Here is a 26,061-nt window from a genome sequence, read left to right on the forward strand (position 1 = left end):
TATTCATGACTCTTCTTGTAACTGACAAAAAAAATTGTTTTCAGTGTTTTGAGTACTCAACTAATTTAAGGATGTCTTTTTCAAAATATTACGTAATCTAAATTTCTGCCACGCTATTCACATTCTCAACAGCGGTCAATCTGGTCATTCTCGAAAACAGATTAATTCAAGATGGCGGCGGGATTTTTTGCACGTGCTGCAAGAAGTGGAAAAAGTGGAGCTAAAATCTTTTCAAATTCAAGATATGCTAATTCTTCACGGTCGAAAGCAACAACATCTCTTCAGAGGAAGGTTTGCATAATTTTTATTGCCTTTTGTTCTAGGTTTCTAACATAACAGTCGCTGGAAGTCGAGGTGTTTTTTGTTATCCAAAAACTTGTTTCTCTAAACAACAACAACACTAATTTTTTACAAACCTAGCCTTGGATTCCCCCCATAGGTAATAAGTAGTAGTCTGGAAATCCATACTCTCTAACCAAAACTTACACTACACTGTCGAACGCAATTGAATAGTAATCGAATATAACCCGGGATTTGCCCGATCGATTGCTCCAGACCCGATCAGTCGAACTAATCGAACCGATTTTTTAATCGAACTAATCGAACCCGATCGAACCTAATCGAACGATTAGAGTTCGATTATCGAACTTAATCGAACCTAATCGAACACTCACAATTTTTGATAAAACTCGAGTTCGATTAGTTCGATGAGTCGTCAGGTGATTAGTTCGATTAGTTCTATTAATTTCGATTAGTTCGATTGGTTTACTACGGATTAGTTCGATTAGTTCGGCAACTTGACCAGTGTTGGGTTCGATTAGCTCGATTAGGTTCGATTAGTGCGATAAGTTAAACTAGCGACTAGTTCGATTAGTTCGATAACTTGCCAATTCATTAGTTTGATTAGTTCTACTAAGTTCCATTGGTTCGACAACTTGACAAGTGATTATCCCGGCCCGACGATGCTTAACTTCCGTGATCTGACGAGAACGGGTGCTTTCATCCTGGTATGGACGTGGAGCATGCCTGGAGTGCTTTGTCTGGCTATTTATACCTTGCTCGAGGCCGACTAAGCAGTCAGACTAAGTTCTCCGGCGGGACCGACTAAATACTTAGTCAGGCAAAGTTCTCCTGCGGGACCGGCTGGTCAGTCAGGCTAATTAGGCTAATTTCCCCGGTCGGACCGATTGAGGCCTCTACAGCTCTCCACAGCCCCCCATAGGCTTTCGGACCCCTTCGGATACCCTCTGCCTTGCTCTCCCTCAAAGCCACCACCTTCCATCAGTCATCCGAAGCCTTTAGAAGGCTTGGAAAGGCTTGAAACTTGGCGAAAATTGGTCAAAATCGGAAAAAAAATGAACTCCTTACGGTACCACCGCGGACGGCCCCTGGGGGTCCCGGCCGGTGTGCCGGGGGGTCGGATCGGTGCTCACTGGTCAAGGGGGATGTGAGAGTACACGTTTGCATCAGTTTGGCTCCTTCAAAGTTCCTCAAAGTGCCGTCAAAAGCCGGCAAAAATTGCCAAAAACGACCTACTCAATTTCTCACCAGCAAAATTCGGCCGCCTTCGGGTACCACCGTGGACCGGCCCTGGGGGTCCCGGCAGGCGTTCCCGGGAGTTCCATTGATGTCAACCGGCTATGAGGGATGTGAAGGTACTCCTCTGCACCGGTTGGGGTGCTTCAAAGTTCCTCAAAGTGTCGTCAAAGGCCGGCAAAAATTGGAAAAATGGTGAAAATTGGTCAAAATGGGAAAAAACGACTTCATTTGGGTACCACCGTGGACCGGCCCTGGGGGTCCTGGCAGGGGTTCCCGGGAGTTCCATTGGTGCCAAAGGTTCAGGGGGAATGTGAAGGTACTCTCCTGCACCGGTTGGGGTGCTTCAAAGTACCTCAAAGTGTCGTGAAAAGCTGGCAAAAATTGGTAAAAATGACCTCCTTTGGGTACCTGCCCCGGTTAGACCAAATTTGGCCTCTACAGGCCTCCACAGCCTACCACAGCCCTTCGCATCCATTCGGATGCCCTCTGCCTTGCTCTCCCTCATGGCCAGCACCCTCCATCAGTCATCCGAAGCCTTCAAAAGGCTTGGAAAGGCTTGAAAATATGCGAAAATTCGTCAAAATTGGATAAAAACCGTACCGCCGCGCACGGCCCCTGGGGGTCCCGGCCGGGTGTCCAGGGAGTCCGACTGGTGCCCACCGGTCGGGGGGGATGTGAGGGTAGACCCCTGCACCAGGTCCTTCAAAGTTTCTCAAAGTATCGTCAAAAGCCGGCAAAAATTGTTCTGGCTCGCTCCGTGGACCGATTTCGGGGCCTCCCGGACACCAAACGGGGGTCCTTGAACGGTCCCCCCGACCTGGGCCGAAATGGGTGGCACACATGCTTTGCATATCGACCGGTTTGGATGTCTGGGAGGTCCCGGGGGTCTCGCTATAAAGGGATTTCCGCATGCCCAAAAATCGCCATTTTGACCCGCTGGTCGGCCCTGTCCGGGTCAGGACCGGGCCGCCGAGGGTCGTACGGGTCGGGACTGATGTCTTGCGTCCATCCCAACCCATCAGAACATTAAGGAAGGCCGTCCGGCTTCAGGCGTGCCCTTAAAACCGGAGATTTAGAAAGTTGGCATTAACGGTTTTCCGGATTCGTTCCGGACTTTCGTGGCTGGAATGGTCGAAGGCACCCTTCTACTTTGCTCTCAGACCGTTTTCAACGTTAAGAAAGGCTTACAGGACTTTTCGGGGCCTCGAGACCGAGCTATGGTTACGGTACTCTTAAAAAGGGCATTTCCGGACTTTCCTGAACCAGGAAAATCCGGTATAATGCCCCAAACGACCCAAATCGCCGGTCTTTATGCCTGGACATCTTTTCCACTTTTCGAGTTCATTATAACAAGCCTTGCAGGAGCCCCCAAAGCTTGCGGAAAGTCGCGAGTTTCGGAGGCTTGCTGGGGAGTTCCGGAGGGGTTTGAAAAGTCCGGAACACCCGGATGGGGTTGGGCCACACCCAAGGAAGGTGTGGTCCAAATATGAAGCATAACGGACTAGTGGTTGGTGAACTAGGGTCGATAGACCGTCCGGCTACTGTGGCTTCGGGTGTGGCTTACTTCCCAATTCTATGCTAAACGCCCTACTTGCACTGGCTGTGACGTCATTTTAAGGCTTTCAAATACAGACGGAAATATACTATGTAGGGAATCAAGAAATTGGTTTTGATGCGAACTAATCGAACAATGTCTTGATCGAACTTAGATCGAACTAATCAAACCATTCGATCAAATCGAATTAATCGAGCTATATCTTGGTCGAACTAATCGAACCATTAAATCTAATCGAACTAATCGAACTATATCTTGATCGAACTAATCGAACCATTAAATCTAATCGAACTAATTGAACTATATCTTGATCGAACTAATGGAACAAACTCGAACTTAATCGAACACTCACAATTTTAAGGAAAATCTGAAAGTTCGATTAGTTCGATTAATCGAACTCTAATCGTTCGATTAGGTTCGATCGGGTTCGATTAGTTCGATTAAAAAATCGGTTCGATTAGTTCGACTGATCGGGTCTGGATTGCTTCGATTAGGACCCTCCTGGCGGTCCGGAAACACCAGAAGATTCCGGAGCACAATTTACAGCGATTGGTCTGCACCGGAACTCAAAAATGTTTCGAAGCAAGATATCCGCGATGTAATTACCACGTGCGATTGGTTTGGGAACGCGAAAATCTGCAAGGAAAAATAACCCTTGAGCACCAAAAACCTTAAAATCAACCAGAATTTACCATAGGATCCTATGGCTATGGCGCGCGATTAAGCGCTATAAAATACTATCATTTTTATAATACTATCTTTTCAAAAATAATACTATCTTTTCTAGTGTAATACTATCTTTTCTAATATAATACCGTGAGAGGTCCTAAAGCCGACAGCCCAGCCTAATTCCGACCCCCCAAATCACGTGCGTTTGCGTAGGGTAAAATGGTGAAATGCGAAAATCGAATTTGGCAAAAAAATTTTGAAAAATGACCCTACAAGATTTGACTATATCTTTTTATTCCATGAAGAGATTACTTTCAAATAAAAAATGTATTGACAATGAATGGGTAAGCTTTCTAGAAATCCAAACATAAATTGTATAGCTTTTACCAAAAAATAGCACTTTAGGATCAGAAACAGTCAAAAACCAGTTTTTTCCAATTTTCTTCGAGTTACAGGAATTAATTCCTTGTTTGTTTTGATCTGAAATTTTCAGTAGGGGTGGCCATCATGGTTCCCTTGCTCATATCAGGAGGGCCCGAGACGGGGGTAAGAGAATTAAAGTTTATAAGTAAAATCTTAATTATCACCCTAAAAAGTGCCTTTTTTATGTCCATATCTTTTAATAGATTGTCCTAGCCTTATCCCTCTTTCAGTAAAGCTTCCTATACCTTTTGTCCTTCAGAAAAACCAAAAATATTGGCCTTAATTGCTTGCTTTCAGTTCCTGTAGCCAGTAGTGTGACCCCCTGTATTTCTATTTGTGACCCCCTGTATTTCGCGCGGGTTTTTTAAGATAAGTCACATGATCAATCCGCAGTCTTATTGGACTAGAGAAAGCGAAAGTGAATCGCGCGATCTGATGGATGAAAAAGACCGCGGAGCTGGAAACGAATGGAATTCTCTAGAATTCTCATTTTAAATTCAGATGGGCGGCAGAAAAGCACGTCTTTTGCTTTGGACGAAAGGTTGTAAATTCTGGTTGATTTTAAGGTTTATCTTATCTTATCTCATTTAATGAATTAGTAAGGCTTCTTCAAGTTTTGGGAAGGTAAGTCCTGTAAAAGTTATTTTTTTTCGTGGAACAAATGTTTAAAAAGCATTTTTGTGCCAAGGTTTATTTTCTTCGCAAATTTTGTCTTCAATCTAAAAAGATGAGGAGTATTATTGCTCATATCAGGAGGGCCGAGACGGGGTAAAGATTAAAGTTTATAAGTAAAATCTAATTATCCCCTAAAAAGTGCCTTTTTTATGTCCATATCTTTTATAGATTGTCCTAATTATCCCTCGTTCAGTAAAGCTTCCTATAACCCTTTTTGTCCTTCAGAAAAACCAAAAATATTGGCCTTAATTGCTTTGCTTTCAGTTCCTGTAGCCAGTAGTGTGACCCCTGTATTTCTATTTTGACCCCTGTATTTCGCGCGGGTTTTTTAAGATAAGTCCATGACTCAAATCCCGCAGTCTTAGGACTAGAGAAAGCGAAAGTAAATCGCGCTATCTGATTGGATGAAAAGACCGCGGGAGCTGGAAACGAATGGAATTCCTGAATTCTCATTTTAAATTCAAGATGGGCGGCAGAAAAGCACGTCTTTTTGCTTTGGGACGAAAGGTGTAAATTCTGGTTGATTTTAAGGTTTTATCTTATCTTATCTCATTTAATGAATTAGTAGAGGCTTCTTCATGTTTGGGGAAGGTAAGTCTGTAAAAGTTATTTGTTTTTCGGTGGAACAAAGTGTTTAAAAAGCATTTTTTGTGCTCAAGGTTTATTTTTCTTCGCAAATTTTTGTCTTCAATCTTAAAAGATGAAGGTATTTGACTGATGCTTAGATTTTCCATAGAACATAGTAAACTATTCAGGAACTAGACTTTTTACAGACTTTCAAAAATCTGTTAGTTTCTGATGGATATATTGAAAAAGTTTACATGGGTAGTTTGCGTTCGGTTTCGCGTTCCCAAACCAACGCAACGTGAACTACTGTTGAAAAAAATTCTATGTTACAAACAATTCCCTCTCCAGTTGAACGAAACTATTGCTAGAACTCTCGAAACAAACATCTAAAAATAGCTGTAATGTCAAGATGTCAATTAATGTAATTAAAAAGTGGCGAGTTGTAAAAATAATTACCTTTTATTCTGGATCAGTTGCTCGTGTTTAAAACGATAAACAGTTTTGGAATAAAAGTGACGTTCCGGGAAAAATACGAAACAACTTGACGGTTTCCCAATCAAGAAACAAACAGACTAAATTGTAAAAATGGGGCGAAGTTGAAAAAAGGGCGGATGCAGGATGCACTTAATTTGAATAACAAACATCGAATCAATGAGGCGGGAACTATGAACGCCCTCTTTACCACCCATAAGTCCGGATGTTTATTTATGGAAGGCCCGCAATCGGATAGCTCTTCATTTAAGTGTACTCTTTGACGACATATATTATCTTTACTAGAATAGGAGCAAGGTGTCATGTAATACATAATAATTGTAATATACGTCGTCTATTTGTATTCTTATCATGTAATATATAAAATAATGTAATATACGTCCTCTATATGTATCCTTACACAGAGTCCCGGCCCCGCAATCAAGCCAAGTGCCAGTGTGAAGTAATAGAAACCAGACTTGATTACGTAACATTTCAAAATGAGCACGCTTGTACACAGACCTCTTTTATATTTTCGTGTGCTTTGGAAAATCAAAACATCTCTTTACTTTTTATGATGCTGTTACTACTGTTGTCATTTATGACGTTGTGCATATTGCAATAAAAAAATATGTTTTGTTATAAGAAGCAATTATTGTTATTTGGTTCAATTGGTTCAGTGTATCAAATCTCTCAGTTTAGTTGACACTTTGGTATCTTCGTTGCGTCACAGCGAAAGGTTTGTTTTTATTTTAGTTTGTATCTTTGAAAGACCCCATCGGCTTTAGGCTGGGCTGTCGGCTTTAGGACCTCTCACGGTACTATCTTTTCTAATAAATAATACTATCTTCTTCTAATAAATAATACTATCTTTTCAAATATGTAATACTCGTAAAATTCGAGTTAATAAGTTTGAGTTGAAAAACTCGTGTTCGAGTTATAAGCTGCATGTATTTTGTGACGTCACAAATATACCATTTTAACGTCATCTTACAATTTCCCAACTCGAAAATGTAAGTTAAGGGTTGGTCTAAAAAGCAGGGTAGCCAATGGGGTAGCCAATTGGTTATGGGGTACCTCTTTTTGCCTAAACTTTTGAAATCTGAAATCTGTTTTCATGTGGAAATAACTATTACAACATCTTCTTAATGATTCCATGTAATAAAATTTAAGAATCCTTTTGTGAACTTCAGCCACAATAGCCTTTTTTCCAAAGGTACTGAACTTTGTTACTTCTCAAGAGACCTGGCGCCATTTTGTCTTCCTTCTTGGCTTCGTTTGAAACTTTACAGACCTGAATAAAAAATATATACAAAACAGTTTTTAATATTTTAGTTTTAGATTTCTTTTATTTATGTTTTTAATTGTTATTTCCGTGAAGCTGTAATTCGATGATAATAGCTTTGGAATCGCCTTTGGGCCATATGATCTCTAATCTTGTCATATCTTAACAATCCTTCGTTATTGAATCTATTGTTTAATTTAAATCATGTTTAGATGTTTCAAACAATTAATTCCTTTCAAAATTTTTAAATTTGGCAGCTTATAATAGGTACAAAAAGTCTTTTGAAATAGCTCTATTATAATGAAGCTATTTCTTACTCCTCGTGCATTAACACTTGGTAATTTATATCTTTGTTTATCTTTGGAATCATACATGATCAATCTAAGTATCAATCAGATTCATGCTCCCTGGTCAGTAAAATGTGGTTCTATACATTCATTTTCGGTATTTCTATTCTGGTCTGTAAAATATTTAGGTACCCCACAACCTAGCCAAATTGGCTACCCCAATTGGCTACCCTGCTTTTTAGACCAACCCGTAAGTTAAAGACAAATTCACGGGTTAAAAAGGAGTTCTGACTGCCGTGTCAAAAATGTGATGACGTTGCAAAAAGTTTGCAGTTTTTTATATCATTAAACAAAAGAATAAAACGCGCGTAACACCTCAGTTTATTGTCAGGGCGATTTTGAAAATTGGAGCCTCTAGATGGTCTAAAACACATCAAAATAGCTTAATAGTTGTGATATAGGAAGAAAAAAATATTATTAAATTCGGTTTTTCCAGAAAACCACTTTTGAAAAAATTATTGGGGGTACATTGCCCCCCCCCCCGGCCTCGAAAAGATAGCAATAAGTTAAAGAAAAGAAAGTAATAAATTTCAAAAAAAGCAGTAGTAAATATAGTATTATATTTGAAAAGATAGTATTATGATTGAAAAGATAGTATTAATGCAAAATAAAGTATTATTTGACCGATAGTATTCTTTGAAAAAGATAGTATTATATTTGAAAAGATTTATTGAAAAGATAGTATTATATTTGAAGAAGATAGTATTATATTTGAAAAGATAGTATTATATTTGAAGAAGATAGTATTATAAAAATGATAGTATTTTATAGCGCTTTTGCGCGCCATAGGATCCACCCCCCCCGAGATTTGGGGGTACCTAGAAAAAAAAAGTGTTAAAAAAGCCAGTACCTGGAAGTATTCTTAAATTTAGGGGTACCTGATATGTTTGGGGGTACCTGCATTTTCATTAGTGGGGGCGGGGGCTGTTGTTTTTGTATGAAGTCATCACCCTTGAATTCCTTGAAATTCTCGAAAGACCCTTGAAAAGTCAATATTATTTTGGGGACCCTTGAAATGCAAGATTTATACCCTTGAAAACCCTTGAAATGCCAAATTTTGTGGCCATTTTCAGCCATTTTCAGAAATACAAAATTTTTCCCATTGCATGGGATACAAACATCACAGTGACTTAAAAATGAGAAATCATACTTTTGGAACCCCTGAGACTCAAGGGGATATTCCACGCTCATTCTTAGGGGGTTTACCTTTTAACTCGTTATGTGCCACTGGAATTATATCGGCAGGTCTGGGTGATAGAATGGGTGGTTGTAAAATTATCAATTATCAGCCAATTTAAGGGCCCTCCTTTACACAAAAATTGAAAATCCAACCTTTCTCCTTTTGTCGACAGATTTCCTTGAAATCTTTGAAAACTAGCAAAGATCAACTAAAAACCCTAGAAACCCTTGAAAGTTTGTGGTATATAACAATCTCTTGAAACCCTGGAAAATTATAGTCAAAAATGACACCCTGCTGAAAAAGAAGTGCTTGCCGCCATGGAAGTATTTTCCCAGGAATGACAAAAGAGCAAAAAATCCCTTTTTGTATTTTTAACAATAAAAAAATTAAAAATGGGGTAACTCAAAGTTGGGGGGTTACTTTAGAATTCTAAAAATTTTGGGGGTACCAAAATGATTGGGGGTACCTAATTTTTTTGGGGGTACCTGAACCTTGCAGGACCCTATGTTTACAACCTTTCATCCAAAGCAAAAGACGTGCTTTTCTTGCCGTCATCTTGTTTTACAATGAGAATTATTTTCGGTTCAGTTCCCACGGTCTTTTTTTCATCCAATCAGATCGCGCAATTTCACTTTCGCTTTCTCTAGTCCAATAAGACTGCGGGATTTGAGTCATGTGACATCTCTATTGAAAACCCGCGCAGAATAAAATAGAAATACAGGGGGTCACACTATTGGCTACAGGAACTGAAAACAAGCAATTAAGGCCAATATTTTTGGTTTTTCTGAAGAACAAGAGGTATTGCTCTAACTTGGGACAATTGGTCGAAACATGGGACTGTTGATATCTGGCCTGTATTTTCACTTACTGTTAAATCTCTTTGACCTGCTTTGACAACAAATTTATTTTGGTAACTCCACCAAGTTTATCAATCATACTTTCTGTTGATAACTTTAACTGATAGCGCGCCCCTTTTAACTTTTTTGTTTTTATTCAAAATGACCGGACGCCGATTGGAGAATTAGAGAACGCCCACCGCCTAACCGCCTATCGCCTGATCGATGGGATTAACAAATAACGAGTGTGTAACTTGTCGTGCAAGTGACGTCAAACGATCCATCGTTTTGCCACTAATATGGTCTTCTTTGTTCCAGACATTCGCGTGTGTTCCACTATGGATTTTTTTCATATTTCGATTTAAAAGCCTACTCAGTGCAAAAAAGAAATCGTGTATTTTTTAATATGCTGTTCATTAACTCAAATCAAATGACTTTGGAGGTTCGTTGAAATGGTGGCCGAATTACCGTCCCATGTTTTGTCAGATAGTCCCAAGTTAGAGCAGTTGACGGTATGCTCTTTGACACTTTCTTCTACATATGCTTAATTGTCAAATTCCCGTTGTTCTTATAAAGATCTTGTCTTTGTCAGTTAGTCACACTAGCGTCCCGCCAAATTGTGTATCAAAGATTAATGCAGCAAAAGTGCTTTATAGTTTACTTGACTCGCAGGCAAAAATGCGCCCCAAAACTTCTAAAGGGTTTCCTGAAAAAATAACCTGCAGTTTTTAATGAAATTAACATTTTCAAAAACTATGAGAAATTACCTAAAATTTGAGCCATAAATGAAAAAATTTGAGCCAAGCCAACCTTGAAAAATAATTTTAAGAACAACTTCCTGAGAAAAAGATCTACGGCGAAGACCCAACAGGATTTGCTGTTTCCCGGAAATTTTGCCGGACTTCAAACACTGACCCATTTACATGTGTGGAATTATTTTTACTTTAGCGTGTAAACAAGGCCTTAAAAATCGAAGCGCTGTCTTGGGAATTGAATGACAAAATTTGGTTTGTTAATATTCTGGCTGCTGCACGTTCGCAATCGATCATTTTGTCTCATTTTAAGTTTTCAAGTTTTTAATGATTGTTTTGGGAACTTGAACTTGATTCAGGTAACTCTCATCCTTGTTAATGCAAATACATCCTGTAGATAAATGATGTTGTTTTTTCTGAGGATTTTAGTTTATGTACAAATTGCAGACCAGGAAAGTCTTCTGATTATGAACAATAATCTCAGTTTGCTCTTAAAAATTAATGATATGATAGTACTAGGTCAACCTTTATTAAAGGGAGTCAACAAGCAATGTTCAATTTTCTTGTAATTATTCATCAATTTCCTTTTCAATTACAAAACTTTTTAACACTTTTTTTTTTGTTAAGAGGAAACTGGATGTTAGCACGTTTCGTTTGGAAAGTGAGTATGTAAAAGCATTAATGATGCTCAAGTCAAACACAACTGCACTTGTGTATTCAATTAATAAATTTGAAAAAAATTAGCATCTTATACATATTCACTATCTTTTCCTCATATTTAGGCCCTTTCTACAAAGTCTAACAGGACCTCAATTTTGGCAATAACCTCAACAAACAGCTTTAACCATGCATTTGCTAACAAAGTATCAATCGCATTTCCACCACCTAATTGTGGTCTTTTGAGTGCAGTCACCTCGTGCGGTTTGCACACAACATCTGTCAATGCAGTCGAAGGAGAAGGAAGTGGAGAAACTGGTAAGATCGCCTTGTTATATACTCAGACAGTCTGTTCATGTAAAGAATCTTTCATTATAACACGCATGTGTAATTTGTGGTTATTTTATTAGCCATATGTAGTTAATCTTTGTAATAAACAAAGAGGAATGAATTTGTAGGGGTGGATAAACTAACCGGGTTAGGATTGTGTACGGTGTAATCTGTCGTTTTTTATGAAATTCGTCGTTCTTTTTTGTCTATTTTTAGTAAATGCCGGACTCTTTAGATTACCCCTCCAGATCTAAAAGATTGTTTTTTTGAAACATTCTGTTTTTTTTCCTCATAAAAGGGAAAAATTTTGAACACGAAGGAGATCTATGTTGCAAAAAGTTCTCTTGATAATTTTTCACTTTACTATTGCTCAGAAGATTTAATTGACAGTTGTGTTATGTTTACAAATATTTTACAAATATTTTAAATAGTATTTTGGTGCAGCAACAAAATCAAAAAAAAACTTTAATAAAAATGAACTAGTGATAATATCTTCAAGTAGTCTCTGAAAACATCTTGTCCTTTCTTTCAAACACAGGTTCCTCGGTAAGTGAAGCAACTACCAATACGGACAGTGCCATTGATCCTCTAGCAGTCAACTTTCCTCCTGGTGATGGCGGGGGAGGTGGAGGAGGTATCACTGAAACAGCACAAGACATCTTCGCCAGTGGGCTACCTCTAGACATCCCTTTATCAGAGCTCGGTTTAGGAGGCTACACACCTGTAGGAGCTATCACCAATGCACTGGATTTCTTACATTTGACATGTGGTATGCCCTGGTGGGGGGCTATCGTTGCTGGAACCATTGTATTTCGAGCATTAGTTTTCCCACTGATGATCAAAGGGCAAATCAACTCAGCCAAGCTGTCAGCGATTAAACCTGAGTTGGACAGATTACAAGAAAACTTGAAGGAGAAATCGAACTTTCAAAACCCTATGATGAAAGCCCAAGCGTCAATCGAATTGCAGCAACTCTTTCAAAAACATGATTGTCATCCAGCTAAGGTATATACTGGTATTTGCGATTCGGCTTGTCTTGTACACCTACATTGCTTTGCTATTTAAATATTGTCTCGTACCACAATCTTTTACCAAGTACTTTTACTTTTTCAGCTAAATATGGTGTTGCCAATGCAAATTCTTTCACACTTGTGAGAACATCCATCATATTGAAACTCTACTTCTCAATGATTTCTGCCAAACCAGTATAAAATGAATTTCTGATTTTCAAATTTCAGGCCTTGATCACGCCACTCATTCAACTCCCACTATTCGTCTCCTTTTTCATTGCACTGCGAAAGATGTCGTACCTCCCTGTGGAAGCTTTGAAGACTGGTGGTGTGTTGTGGTTCCCCGACTTGACGGCTGCTGATCCATACTTCATTCTTCCCCTACTCTGTGCTGGTACTATGCTCGCTACTATTGAGGTGAGAAATCGTGTAGCAATCTTTGTCAGGAATCCCTATACATGTTTTTTTCGTTTATATACATGTAGGCTCAGTTTTGGGTACCTAAACAATGGCTCTATTGTTCGAGAACAATAGAATGGTAAGCATAACGCGAGCCTGATATAGATAGGAACAGACACTTGCTTATAAAAAAACATGTACTTCACCCACCAAACAAATTGATTTATTATGATGTTTGTCTAGATTTGATAATACCCTTTTGCAATCTTTCATTTCTAAATTTTAATTCACATCCATTTCTCTATTAGTTATAATACCGAAAATGTTTCTGTTTGTGTTTAATACTGTTTAATACTATATTCTGATTCAAGTTAAAGTAGTTGTAAAATGAAGCCTAAGTTTTACTTATCTACCTTAAGGAAATTAATTTTCGCTGCAACTGATTTTCGCGAGACAGCTTCCCTCGCGAAATAATTTAATTTTCGCAGGACTTATTTTTGCGACGAACTTCGACTGTTAATTTTCACGGGGATTTAATTTCGCGAATTGGCGAATTTTTTCAGATTTTCACATTTTTTGTTAATTTGATTACGAGATTTTATGTGTACAGTAGAGTCTCCATAACTCGAACGGCTACGAGGAATGAAAATTTATTCGAATTACAGAGACATTCGAGTAATAGAGACCCGTTTAAGAGTTTCTTAGCTGAAAGAATTTTTAGTGTAAAAAACTTAATTTTCGCGAGGATTAAATTTTGCGAATTTAGCGAGAGATGAGAGTTTGAAATTTTCACGAGGGATTATCTTTCGCGAAAAAGACGAAATACGCGAAAATTCGCGAAATTTAATCCCCGCGAAAATTTATACCCTTAAGGTATACCACAAACTTTACTCAGAGCTGGGTCTGATTTTACAACTACAACGGTTCTTCCCATACTTTATGAAATTTCTCATACTTTCTATTGTGAAAAACTTTTCAAAGTCTGTCCTTATTTAGACTGGTGCTGAAATGGGCATGCAAGCTAACGATCAAGCTAAAACAATGAAAAATGTTTTCCGTGGAATGTGTGTTGTCATGGTACCATTGACCTATCACTTCCCAACTGTAAGTCTAGTGTAAACAACAACACTAAGTTGACTCTCGCTGATTTGAACTCGAACGGGGCATCTAATTTGTTTAAGAATTGAAGCGAGGTTTGAACTATATAATGTATTGTAAGAGGGGTTTCTCCTTTATGGGGACTAAAAACAATTTCGAATTATAGAATTTTGAATAAGCGAGAGTTTACTTAGACTGGAGTCGTTTATAATGCGTGTAATGTAATACCAATAATACCAATACTACTAATAATAATACGGGATTTAGTTTGTATAAAACGACTGGAAGAATCCGGTGTTCCAGCCTTATAGATACCCCGGCTAGCTACGCAGAAACTTGCGTAGCGAGAAAACAATTTATCAAGCAATAACAAACTCTCAAAACAAAATCAACTCAAATGAAAAACTTTCAATACACAAATCCACAAACATTTTTTTTCAAGATTTTTTTTTGAGCGGGAAAAAATTATAATTGCAATATTGACACTTTTTTTTGTTTGGAGTTAGTGCACAAAGGTTTCTAGACGACTAAAATTGTTCCCTTTATTTCTACTATGTATGAATTAGTCGTCTAGCTTGCTAGACTAGAGTTTACTGTAAATTCATTTATTTTAATATTACTGCAGTGCGCTAGTTTCTGCCTTTCGGCCGACAAAAATGAATAGGCATTAAATTCTGATCGCGGAAGTGTGTTGTCCAACACGTCCTTAAGTCGAACATACAAGGAGACTCATAGTCACGAAATTCTGCTAGTAGCTTTATAGCCTGGCCTTATTCGCTTTCCCATCTGAAGAAAGCCTCTAAATACATAAATTACAGGTCCTTTGAAATTGTACGTTATTATGTGTAGCAGTGTGTTGTGGCTTAAAATACTTCTAGTTGAGATAGTAAAATATCCGTTGCAACAATTACTTAAAGCCATTATTTGGCATACACGTTTTTTTTTTATAAGAACGTCAAAAATTTTCGAAGCCTTCGGATGTTCTTAGTTTTTTCTGGATTTGAAGCCTAAAAATGTTCTTAAAATGTTCTTATTTTCAGCATTTTTTGAGCATTTTGATGTAATTTCTTAAGAAAATGCATGTTTTTAAGTCTCCAAAGCCTTCTTAGAAATGTTCTTAGAATGTTTATAAATTTTTGGGCCTCGAAGCCTTATTTTCTTATATAGTTTGTTCTTATAAAAAAAACGTGTAACCATATAAACAACTCCCGCTTGTAATTTGTCAATACTATTTCTCATCAAAGGCTATCTTCACTTATTGGTTCACATCCAACATTCTATCCCTGGTTCAAGTTGGTGTCATGAGAGTTCCCGGTGTCAAAGAATACTTTGGCATCCCGCCCACCATCGTCCCAAAAATTGATCCGTCCGTTAAACAAGGATCCTTTATAGAGAACCTCAGAGCTGGTATGTGTATTCTTCTATTATATCACCGTCAGCCAACCTAATTTTCTGTTAACTCTTCAACGTTTTCTTATAGTATTTTAACCTTTTTTCATCAACAACTCTACGATAAGAAATATCAAAATGGACTTTTCCAGAAAATAAAGATTGTACATATGGCTAGAGGATATAAACAATTTTAGTGACTGACCCCCTGAAGAATCATCTTCGATCTCGGATACGCCAAATTACCTATGTACACATTCACTGTCCTTAAAATTAAAGTTACCACTACAATCAGCACCAAAATATATTGTCAATTTTGGGTATTTTAACGTTTTTCAGAATTTAAAGGTCGAAGCGAGAATTGCGGTTTCAGTATTTCCGCTTTGCTTCATCGGATTTTTCGATTTGGGAGGGGTTAAGTGGCTTCCAGGCTATATTCTCAACCGTATTGGAACATTTTTGAGCTTTTAGATCCTGAGATCCTAAGGTCGTAAGTCTTAAGTCTAATGTTAAAACTCAAGAGTTTTTTTAAACTCTACTTCCGAACTGTACTTCAAAGCACTTAAAAATCACCTGCAATTTTGAAGTTTTGAGGGAATTCCCCTTTTTTGCCAAATAATTCGGCGCCGATAGTAGAAAAGGGGAACCTTAACGGTTTTATCCTACTTTGTCGGAGCGTAAGAGATTTTTGTATTGCACAATGTTTTAAGAACATTTTAAGGTTTTCGCGGACTCCAAAACACCCGATTTCTTAGGAAAACGGATAAAAATACTTACAAAATGGTGAAAATAAGATGTTCAGAATATTTTAGGGTTAAAACTCAAAATGTTAAGAACAGCCAAAGACTTCAAATATTTTGAATGTTCTTATCACATCACAGGTTACAAAGGTGCAATTGAAGCCGCTCACGTTCAACACGAAGAAAAGATGAAAGAGCGAGAATACAAATCTTCTCTCAAGAACACTTACGAAGAGACTTTCGATTACAATCCGAAACGAGTTCAACAGAACGAAGAAATATTCCAGGAAAGCAAGAAAACAGCTAAATAATTTCGCAGGTGGGCATGAAAATGAAGGTAGTCGTCGTGACGCAATCTTCTATATCGAAACGGCTTAAAGAAACGTTTTTTTTGCCACCATCTGCAAATGAAAACAATGAAATAGCTGCAAACGGCAGGTTATTTTCTGGTTTTCGCGTATTGTATGTTTGTTGATAAAGGCTAACCTTTCAGTGATCATTATCTAAAGAAATCGCATCGAACAGATGAAATAATTTCGCATCAGCATTCATCGAATTATGGATATGACATGGTCTTTGGGTCATTTATTTGATCAACAAAGTGAATTTGCCATTCATTATTTGAGACAGTTGTGTCTCAATTCTATGTCGATTACTTTGGTTGGACTTCTCAAAGTATGAAAATTTCTTGGTAGAATAAAATAATTATTGATTTTTATTTTTTAAAGCAATATTTTTTGTGTGTATAAAATTTAGTATACTTTTTTCGAATTTCGTTTTTTTTTTTTTGAAAGATATAATTTTCCTTATGCGAAAACTATTTTATAGATGGGCCAAAGTAGAAACCTTAGTACGGTATACGCGAAGCTATGCCTCGTGTATTCTTATACAGTTGAACCTCTAATCAGCGGATACTCTAAAAGGCGGACACCTCTTATTAGCGGACACTGACCTGTCTCTCTGATGGTGTCTGCTAATTAGAGGTCCCACTATATAACTGTTATAAAGACAATCGTGAAGTAAAGTATTGTTTTCTAGCGGCGGAAGTCCCTCCGATTTATGATGACGTCATCATGTTTTGACAAAAGTATTAATGTTTATATGACTTTTATAGTCTGACAGAATTTAAACAATATCATAACATGACAAAAGTGTTTGTTTTTAGAAGGAGAGCAGTTTAAGGGTTAAGACAGTAGATTATTTTGATAGAGGTTAACAGTGCTATAAACTATCAACGTGGCAAATCAGATTTTCCTATTCATTCGTAACTCGGGTTGCTTTATCATTACACGCTCAATTGATTTTGACACATGATCAAAAAAGTCTTCTTTGATAAGAGAGATCATAGTACATGGTGAGATTGAGATATAGAGTATCAGTATTTCAGTTATAGTTTGGAAAGTTCATGTTTCATTTTTATAGGCTGAAGGAACTCGTAAACGCTATGATGAAGTAAGTGGAAGTTTAGTGACGAAGTGGAAGTAGGAGAAATTATGGTTTATTGTGATATTTTTGGGTCCTTTTTTTATAAGGGCCAGTAAATATTTGTTAAGGCCTTATTTTCTTTGCACTGTAGGCCTCAAATTGTTCTTATCCTGTTCTCATTTTGTTCCTATTTTATGCTTTATACGTGATTTTTATTCAGCAATTTCAGGCTCAGCACTGTTGTGAATTTGTTTTATTGTTTGGTGATTTTGAGCCTAATTGTTCTAATAAAGTAAAATAAAAGTTATTCTTTTTTTTTGCTTATTTCATTATAAACATTGTTACAAAGTTTTTTCTTATAAAAAAACAACTGTCAGTGCAAATTATTCTCTATGCTTCAAATTTCTTAGCTCTTCAGAATTCTGTTTAATTTTGTTTAGCTCTGTTTGTTGAAGTAAATGCAATTAGTTTCTAATTAAAAAATCATCCTCAATATACGGTCTATTGTTTGAGTTGTTTATATTCAGTGTGCAATTATACTTTGAAAAAAAATTAGTCAATATTCTCCTCTATTAGAAAGCAGCTAAATTCTCCTAATTTTAGAAAGAGGCTTATAGATATTAGTTTTCGTGTTCATGATTTTTTTGATTTTATATTACCTCGTAGTTGTTGTTAGAAATGGGTAGAAAGTTTGTAATTAAAATCTTTACTTTAAAAAAAGGTAAACCAAAAATGAGAACTGTGCAATTGAAATTTAAAATAAACTTTGGGCTATTCAATTTTATATCCATTCCATACACTTTTTTTTTTATAAGAACCAGTAAATTTTTGCTGAGGCTCGGCTGTTCTTATTTTTTTGGCACTTTGAGCCTTGAATTGTTCTAATTTTGTTCTTATGTTTTCTAAGGTATAAAAAAACAAGTCTAGACTATTTACTTTACTATTTATAGGATTTTAGAAACCAGTGATTCTTTTTGCTATAACTCTCTAACTTCAGCCTCTCCACTGTTCTTAAATTGTTCTTAATTTTTGGCATTTTTGAGCCTCATTGTTCTTATAAAATTGTTCTTATAAAAAAAGGGTATGGACATAGGGGTGAACGAGCATTTCCAGGGGTGAAGACATTTCAGAGAATCTAAGGGAATTTTTTTGCATTTTTCCTAAGAAGTTTGATGGCCAAGCATCGTCCACGTATATTTCCTAGGGTGAATTTTTTTCATAATTTCCAGCAGAAGTTAAAATATATTCTCGAATTTCCAAGAAAAGTAAAGTAAAAGATTGATTGAGGAGTTTTTTTTACTCTGCCATTATTCCACAATTTTAAGAATTTTTCTTTTTGGCTTGAAGAAGTTCATCCAACCCCCCCCCCCCCTTCTGGAGCAGCCCATTTCGCGAAATTATATAATTGCTATGATCTTAAAAATTGTCATTCTTTCTTTCCAGAAAATTGATAAATAAGATAAATTACAAAAAATACAAAATGGTTGCCTGGTGGAATGGCGTTGTTTTGTTCATGTGCCTGGCATACAGGATAACATGTTATGAAGGTTTCGATCCAACTGGTGGAGTTTCAGATGAAAAGAAATTAAAAGTAAGTTCATGTTTGTATCAACGAGATATAGTGTTGTTTTTATTGGACCTACTAAATAATCCCGTCCGTTCGTCAATCTGTTACCAGCTTTTCTCGAGATTAGCTCATTAGTTTTTGGACCTACCCCGGAGGTCTTATAAATTAAACGATGTTCGTTCGTTCGTTCGTTCGTTCGTTCGTTCGTTCGTTCGTTCGTTCGTTCGTTCGTTCGTTCGTTCGTTCGTTCGTTCGTTCGTTCGTTCGTTCGTTCGTTCGTTCGTTCGTCTGTTACCAGCTTTTCTGGGGATTGGCTCATAAGTTTTTTCTGATCTCTTGCATAGTAATACATGACACTACCCAAAAAGTGACGGAGCCCGATTTTCGAAATAAAGTTTTTTTGGGCAAATTTAGGCCCAAAAGAAATTGCCTCATTAGTTTTTTCTAATTTTTGGCAAAAAGATAGAGGACATGGTTCTCTAAAAAGTGGCTTAAGCCATTTTTTTCCGGAAAATATTTTTTGACCGTAGAATAAAAATCGGATTTTCGAATTCCCTTCGTTAGTTTTTTTCTGATTTTTTACCTAAATACAGAGGGTATAGTTCTCAAAAAAGTAATAATCCGGTAAAATCGGATTTTTTATTTGAGATAATTTCCTTTTTTCATTTTTAGGGAAAATTACCATTTCTCGCGATTGGTTTGATTTTTTTTCTGATTTTTTAATTTGCACTTTCTTACCATTGCTGTCATTTTTTCTTGTCCAGAATATGACAAATTTAGGCCTGTGGGTACTAACTGCTGTAAGGGGGGGGGTGTACTATAAATTTGAACCAAATCAAATAGTACTTTCGAGTTACTAACTGCTATGCGGGATGGTGCATGCTATAAATTTCAAGACAATCAAATGATATCATAGAGTACTACTTTAATGTCAGAAATTTTTGACATTTTTGCGAGAATTAAATGGTCGCGAAAAAAATGAAAGTGCTTCAAATTTGGAATTTTTTTTCAAGCTCACTTATAAAAAATGGTCAAATCTCCCTTTCTAAAGTTTTTATAGCAAGTGACTTTAACAATCATCAAAACAAATACTTTCATTCTCTACTTTATAAGAAAACCAGGTAAAGATTTTTACTCTATTCCCATGATTCGAGTTTAGTGTCAACTAGGGTACTAAAAGGTTCCAAATAGTGGCTACCTTGAGTGCCGGCCACTCAGGACCACTAAACAGGGCAGAATAGGGGGTGGTGCTAACCTGCCTATAGTCAAATGCACTTAGTACTACAAAATTCGGTAATCCAAACCTTCTAGATGTTAAAAATTTTCCTGACCTTCAGAGCTTCTGCTTGACGGAAGAAAATTCTCCATCGAGTGCCTTCTGGTGTTGTGATTCAGTTGAGTTTTTAGTGTTTGTAGTGTTTTTAGTGTTTTTAGTGTTTTTAGTGTTTGTAGTGTTTTTAGTGTTTCATTGTGTCCCCTGATTATAGATAAAAAGATTAATTAATTAAGCAAGCCAACCTCGCTAATGAAGGATCTAGACGACGAAGGCCAATTCTCATTTTTGGCCAGAAGACTCACCTTCCCAACAGGGGATACAGACTATTTCTGGAATATCCCAATTCTATCCTTAGCTAGAAGTAACACCTCCTCAACAAAGGGGGTACAGATAGACTATATCTGGAATAGCCCAAATCCTCTCTTTTAGCAAGAACACACGCCACCCCGTACAGACTATTTCTAGAATAGCCCAATTCTCTCTTTTCAGCTAGAAGACAAATACAAAGTGGAAGATTGTAAATACCGCACACAAGAACATGACATAATACACTGGCATTACAAAGGAATGCTACTCAACGGTAAAAACTTTGGTGAAGGAAATTACCATGCACAACTGGGCCACCGTACTATCATATATGGTGTAGACCAAGGAATGAGGGGTTTGTGTGTTGGTGAAAAACGTAGAATGACAATGCACCCTGATTGGGGATACGGAACAAGTGGGACTGGTAAGTAACGTTTCAATTAGTGATTGATATTGATTGCCTTTTTCCAGCGTTGCATACCCTCAATAGATACAAATACTTTTAAATATGTTGTTACTTTTGTCTCTTATAGTGAGTATAGTATTTCTAATACTAAACGACCAATTTTAGGCCAATCAGGTGTTAGTCTGGTATGCTAGACGACTATGTAATTGAGAAAATAAGCAAAAAGATGGTGGAAGGGACAAACTGATGTTATACCTTAACTATTATCGTATTATCATATAACACCCATGTTACTGTATCACACGGGTTATAAACGACTCCAGAGTAAACTGTAACAAAATTCCAAATTTTCCTTAGATGTTTCGATATGTATACAATATATTTTCAATAAACCTTATTTTTCAGACAACATCCCACCAAATTCAGTACTTGTGTTTGATGTACACCTTCTGAAAGTTGAAAGACCTGGTGATGGTGTCGAGACTCTAGATGAAAAGTTTGAACAAAATGGTGGCGTGACTGCTGAAAATAAACTTGTGGTATGTTTCAATTAAATCTTGTCATTATACTGTTTTCAAATCAAGTGTATTTGGGCTCGAAAGCTGAGAAAAACTTTGCGGAAATGTTAATCCTGAAATTTCAACCCTCCTGGGAAAGTAACGCAATGATTTTATCCCCGTTGTAAATTGACGTTTTCATAAATTACGTCACGCGTAACTCTTGCCTCGTTTTCAAAATATTGCTATAGTAATTGATTCCGAGAGGAGTTCATAAGAAGTTTACTCTATTTATACAACTAACACTTGAGCACTCAAGAGACCTTGGTAATGGTTTCATAACGAGACAGTTGTTTCACTCAAAATAATTTATGAGAAGGCCTATTGGAAAGAAAAATTTCACTTTAGAACCACGCCTACTGGCTTTTGTGAGCTATGATGAGTATCAGATATTCTATCCCTGTAGAGATTCTCATAGTAATCTCATGGTTGATTGAAAATCGATTGACGTTTTGGCTGACGTTAATTTGTAATTTTCCTCCAAGCTTTTGTAATTTCTCTCTTAGATTTTGTAATCTCCCGCAAAAGTGAAATTTCCATCGTTTGGAAATTCATCACTTTTTACGAATTTCTTATTAACTTCGAAGACTTAAGTAAATGGAATCTATCCAATTAAAACTCGATTCGCGTTTCTATAACTTTGAGACCTCTTTTTAAAGTTTCAGATTGATTTCCAGTGTTAAATTAACCTCTTCCAGAATTGTTAGAATTTCAATCCAAACCATGAGATTAACCAGGAATCACATCGCTGCACTCGGGAATTTTCAAAAAATTTCAAAATTGACCTCGGGAAATTTATGCCGATTACCCCTCATAACCATGAGATTACTAGTGCAAATTTTCATCGCTACTAAAGGAAAGTCGTTCCAACGGGGCGCTGACACAGGGGTGTGCAAAAGTTTACTTGCCTCAAAGTGAAATGATTGTGAATATCAAACATTTTCTTTGAATGGGACAAATTCAAATTGATGACGTCATCAAATAATGAAAAATCTTGACTTTCTGAAAATTTTTATTTGCATCTTTGATCAATATTTGAAATTATTTTCATGGTTATCAGCATTTTAATTGACGTCATCGAAGTATCGATAATCCATGAGATTCGAGGTTTTTTTCGAATTACGCATACTCTCGGGTACCTAATAGCCGGGGGGTTTGGAATAAGCAGGGGGGTTGGAAAAAATCTCAAAATTTAATAAGCGGGGGGGGGTTGGAATAAAATGTCCTGGGTGGAAATGTTCGAAAAGGCGGCTGGATACATCGGCAAAAGGAAAATAGGGCAAAAAGAGGGGGAACTTTCAAAAAATAATTTCCCAAAAATCAATAAGCGGGGGGGGGGGTTGGAATAAGAATGTCCTGGGTGGAAAATTTTCGAAAAATTAATTAGCGGCCCCCCCCCCGGCTATTAGGTACCCGAGAGTAATATCATTGTTATTTTTTAGCTCAAAGACTTGTACAAGAAAGATCCTGAACTCTGTAAAATGTCATCTGGTCAGGACGATTTGATTTATTGGAATTACAAAGGGAAACTTTTAGACGGCCATGTTTTCGATCAAGGAAAATTTCACGCCAAACTTGGACACGGTCAGGTTATCACAGGCGTCGACAAGGCAATGCTTGGTTTGTGTGTCGGAGAGAAGAGGCGTATGTTTATCCACCCTGATTGGGCGTACGGAGCGCGGGGCGTTTCTGGAACAATCCCGCCTAATTCTATACTCATCTTTGACGTTGAGTTGTTGAGTATTGAAAAACCTGACGGACGTAGAGACGAGATTGATAAACATCAGGAGTTTTCGAAAAAAGCTGACCCTGATCATGAAAAATTAAAGGTATGGCGTAAAGAAATTAATCCGGCTTACCGATAGTAAGTATGGGACATAGCTCGGATGAATTGGGGTATTTTAACATCGGGGTATTGCTAAATGACGTTTCATTGAAGGTGGTAAAGTTCGAGGCGAAAGAATTGGGTGGAACAATTGAATTATTGAAAAGTATTCAATATTCGCGTCACAAACTAAATCCAAATAGAATGTAAGAGAATGGGTGAAATTCAATAAACAAAAATTAAAAATTTGTGAGTAAGATGTGCATATTTTTTAGCAAGAGCTTCCTTGCCTTGTGCTATCAAAAACTATTTGCTAAACATTTTCATACAGCGTACATTTACAGCTACTTGGAATTTAAGAATTTCTAATGGAGGGCTTTTATCTTTAAGTATGGTGTCTTTGGGTGAGTTTACCCATGTAAAAAAACCATCACATACGCTTAGAAAGACACCTACGAGGGTTTTGCGGCAGAGGGATTAAATAAAAGCCAAAAGAGCTAGATTAGAAACTTCAACCTTTCCAAGTCTTACCTTAAGATTTGCGCCGCAAATCGGTTTCTTTTTTTGTGTGATAGATCTTTTGAAATCAAGGGGTATAAATATTACTTTCGATCTGGTGTTTGTGTAAAAAGGGGGTAGAGCTTATATATACATTAATGAGATAAATTTTCGCAGAGATTAAAAGATTTCGCCGGACTTTATTCGTGGATGGCATTATAGTGGAACAATATTTTCAGGATTTTGTGCCTTTTTACGCTATATCGAAACTATGCCTGTTGGTTGTCGAAAAACGTATTATTAGCGCTTCGTTGATTTCTCGAAAGAGGTCTCATTGGGACTTAATTTCGCGGATGACATCCAAATCTGCGAAACCCGTGAAACTTAATCATCACAGAAATTTATATCATTAAAAAAAAGTATATTGAAACTAGCTTCTGATCCTACATATGAAATTCTATTCCACTCCTTCGGGCTTACACATCATTGAAACAGACATTGAAAGGACGCACGCATGACTGAGATGTATAACCCAGCTAGGGTTTTTTGTAAATTAGATTTCCAGGCATCGTCGTATGATGTCATAGAAAAGACGCAGCATTCTCTACAAAATCATACTTGACTCCACAGAGATGTAGGCTGAGGCCCATCCCTCTCATACACATTGACTGCGCGTTCACGACGAATGTCTCTTACACTGAAACAAAAATCTTTTGTCACTGGAGATTTCATATTCCCAGCTGTTTTAATCAACGTTTATCACCTTCATGGACTTCGTGAACTTTAAAGCATTATTGAAGATTAGTGACGCCTCCATAGTGAAAATACTGTTGGATATGACCGGGGGCAGTCAGGCAAAATGACCGACGGGTATGTGCGGTGGTTAAGGGTATGTTTTTCAAAATATCAGAAATGCACTGTAAGGTTGGACTTTTGATAAATGCACTGTAAGGGTATGAATTTCACTGTTTTTTTTCTGGACTGTAAGGATGCTATTCTAAAAGCCATTTTTTTCGCCGCGCATACCGTCAATTTGTAAACCCACTGCCCCCCCCCCCTCACGGGATACTGACATGGTAAAAACATTGACTTCCATAAGCATTGGACTAAGTTATATCTGCTATTGTTGATCTAGGGTTTATATAAAGCTCAGTAGGTGGAAGTACCTTGGTGACTTTTAGAGAGATATTAAGGGGTTGCATCGGTACAGCGGCTACCATACACGCTTTTTCATAAGAACATTCTGAATTTTTGAAGCCTATGGATGTTTGTAACTCGCTCTTAATATTTAGGTCATCCATTCAAACCCAAAAAAACGTGTGCTACTGCTACTACTAGTGTCCATATTACTTCCTTTTTAAAATCTGAAACTTCATCTTTTTTTTCAAAAACAGATCGAAGTGACTTATACGGTAGACAGTGACAAATGTGACAAACAGACACGTAAAGGGGACACCATTAAATGGCACTACATTGGAACGTTCACTGACGGTACTGAATTTCATTCTGGAAACTACACAGCTAAACTCGGACACAGACAAGTTATAACGGGCGTCGATCGTGGTATGTTGAATATGTGTGTGGGCGAGAAAAGGCGTCTGACGATACACCCAGATTGGGCTTACGGTAAATCAGGGCGTGAAGGTTCAATTCCGCCCAATGCCACCCTGATATTCGACGTGGAACTTTTTGAAATTGACAGACCTGAAGATGAGAAGGAAGAACTGTAGATTTAGAAAATTTTAGGCAAGGCTATTTTATTTTCCCGCTAATCCAGTGAATTTAGGAAAATTATAAAATACCATGCGATTGGTAAACTCTTTTTTTAGGGTTTTCTAGATTTTAAAACATAGAATTTTGAAATTTTTATATTTTTATACAGATATTTTTTATTTATATGTTCATGAATTTTTTCAAAACAAGACTTTACCAAAAAAGCTGAATAATTATTTTTAAGACAACCATTGTTCCTGGCCTCTCTTTTTAAAGGCATTGCAAACCCTTCCACGCTAAACCTTTTTTTTTATTGGAACAAATTATACCGGGTGCGCCACAAAAAAGCTTCTCTCTTTCAAGTAAAAGAAAATTTTATGAAAATTGAAAATTTGAATAAAATTTTATGAAAAAACGTGGATGCTTTTGACCAGCAAACATGATGCCAAGAACTTATCAACATTCTTCTTTCATACCGAGTAGCCGGTCCACACAACGTTGTTTCAACGTTCATGTAACTTACATAAAATGGATGTTTTTTTACACTTTACACTTTTTTCGAGCAG

General features: G+C 37.2%; 2 protein-coding genes across 2 annotated transcripts; both read left to right on the forward strand.

The window, feature by feature from the left end:
* The first annotated feature begins 66 nt into the window (after positions 1-66).
* On the forward strand, positions 67-16,747 carry LOC136812444 (mitochondrial inner membrane protein OXA1L-like). Its single transcript, XM_067068944.1, has 7 exons — positions 67-291; positions 11,082-11,274; positions 11,825-12,291; positions 12,525-12,713; positions 13,692-13,799; positions 15,038-15,200; positions 16,064-16,747. The coding sequence occupies exons 1-7, from the start codon at positions 172-174 to the stop codon at positions 16,231-16,233; spliced, it is 1,410 nt and encodes a 469-aa protein (XP_066925045.1). The 5' UTR covers positions 67-171; the 3' UTR covers positions 16,234-16,747.
* A 2,045-nt stretch (positions 16,748-18,792) lies between these two features.
* Positions 18,793-25,743, forward strand: LOC136812455 (peptidyl-prolyl cis-trans isomerase FKBP9-like). Its single transcript, XM_067068956.1, has 5 exons — positions 18,793-18,938; positions 20,680-20,920; positions 21,308-21,441; positions 22,902-23,288; positions 25,177-25,743. Exons 1-5 carry the CDS (start codon positions 18,828-18,830, stop codon positions 25,510-25,512), a joined length of 1,209 nt encoding a protein of 402 aa, XP_066925057.1. The 5' UTR covers positions 18,793-18,827; the 3' UTR covers positions 25,513-25,743.
* The last annotated feature ends 318 nt before the right edge of the window (positions 25,744-26,061 follow it).

Source organism: Clytia hemisphaerica, unplaced genomic scaffold (assembly GCF_902728285.1).
Source record: "Clytia hemisphaerica strain Z4C2 unplaced genomic scaffold, Clytia hemisphaerica genome assembly, whole genome shotgun sequence".
NCBI lineage: Eukaryota > Metazoa > Cnidaria > Hydrozoa > Leptothecata > Clytiidae > Clytia > Clytia hemisphaerica.

Bases quoted from the DNA above. Each gene is read 5' to 3' on its own strand.
- LOC136812455 (XM_067068956.1), top strand. From the start codon at position 18,828: ATGGTTGCCTGGTGGAATGGCGTTGTTTTGTTCATGTGCCTGGCATAC. The intron at 18,939-20,679 runs GTAAGTTCATGT...CTCTCTTTTCAG, and splicing joins CAGATGAAAAGAAATTAAAA to CTAGAAGACAAATACAAAGT. The intron at 21,442-22,901 runs GTATGTTTCAAT...GTTATTTTTTAG, and splicing joins CTGCTGAAAATAAACTTGTG to CTCAAAGACTTGTACAAGAA.
- LOC136812444 (XM_067068944.1), top strand. From the start codon at position 172: ATGGCGGCGGGATTTTTTGCACGTGCTGCAAGAAGTGGAAAAAGTGGA. The intron at 12,714-13,691 runs GTGAGAAATCGT...GTCCTTATTTAG, and splicing joins CTATGCTCGCTACTATTGAG to ACTGGTGCTGAAATGGGCAT. The intron at 13,800-15,037 runs GTAAGTCTAGTG...TTCTCATCAAAG, and splicing joins TGACCTATCACTTCCCAACT to GCTATCTTCACTTATTGGTT.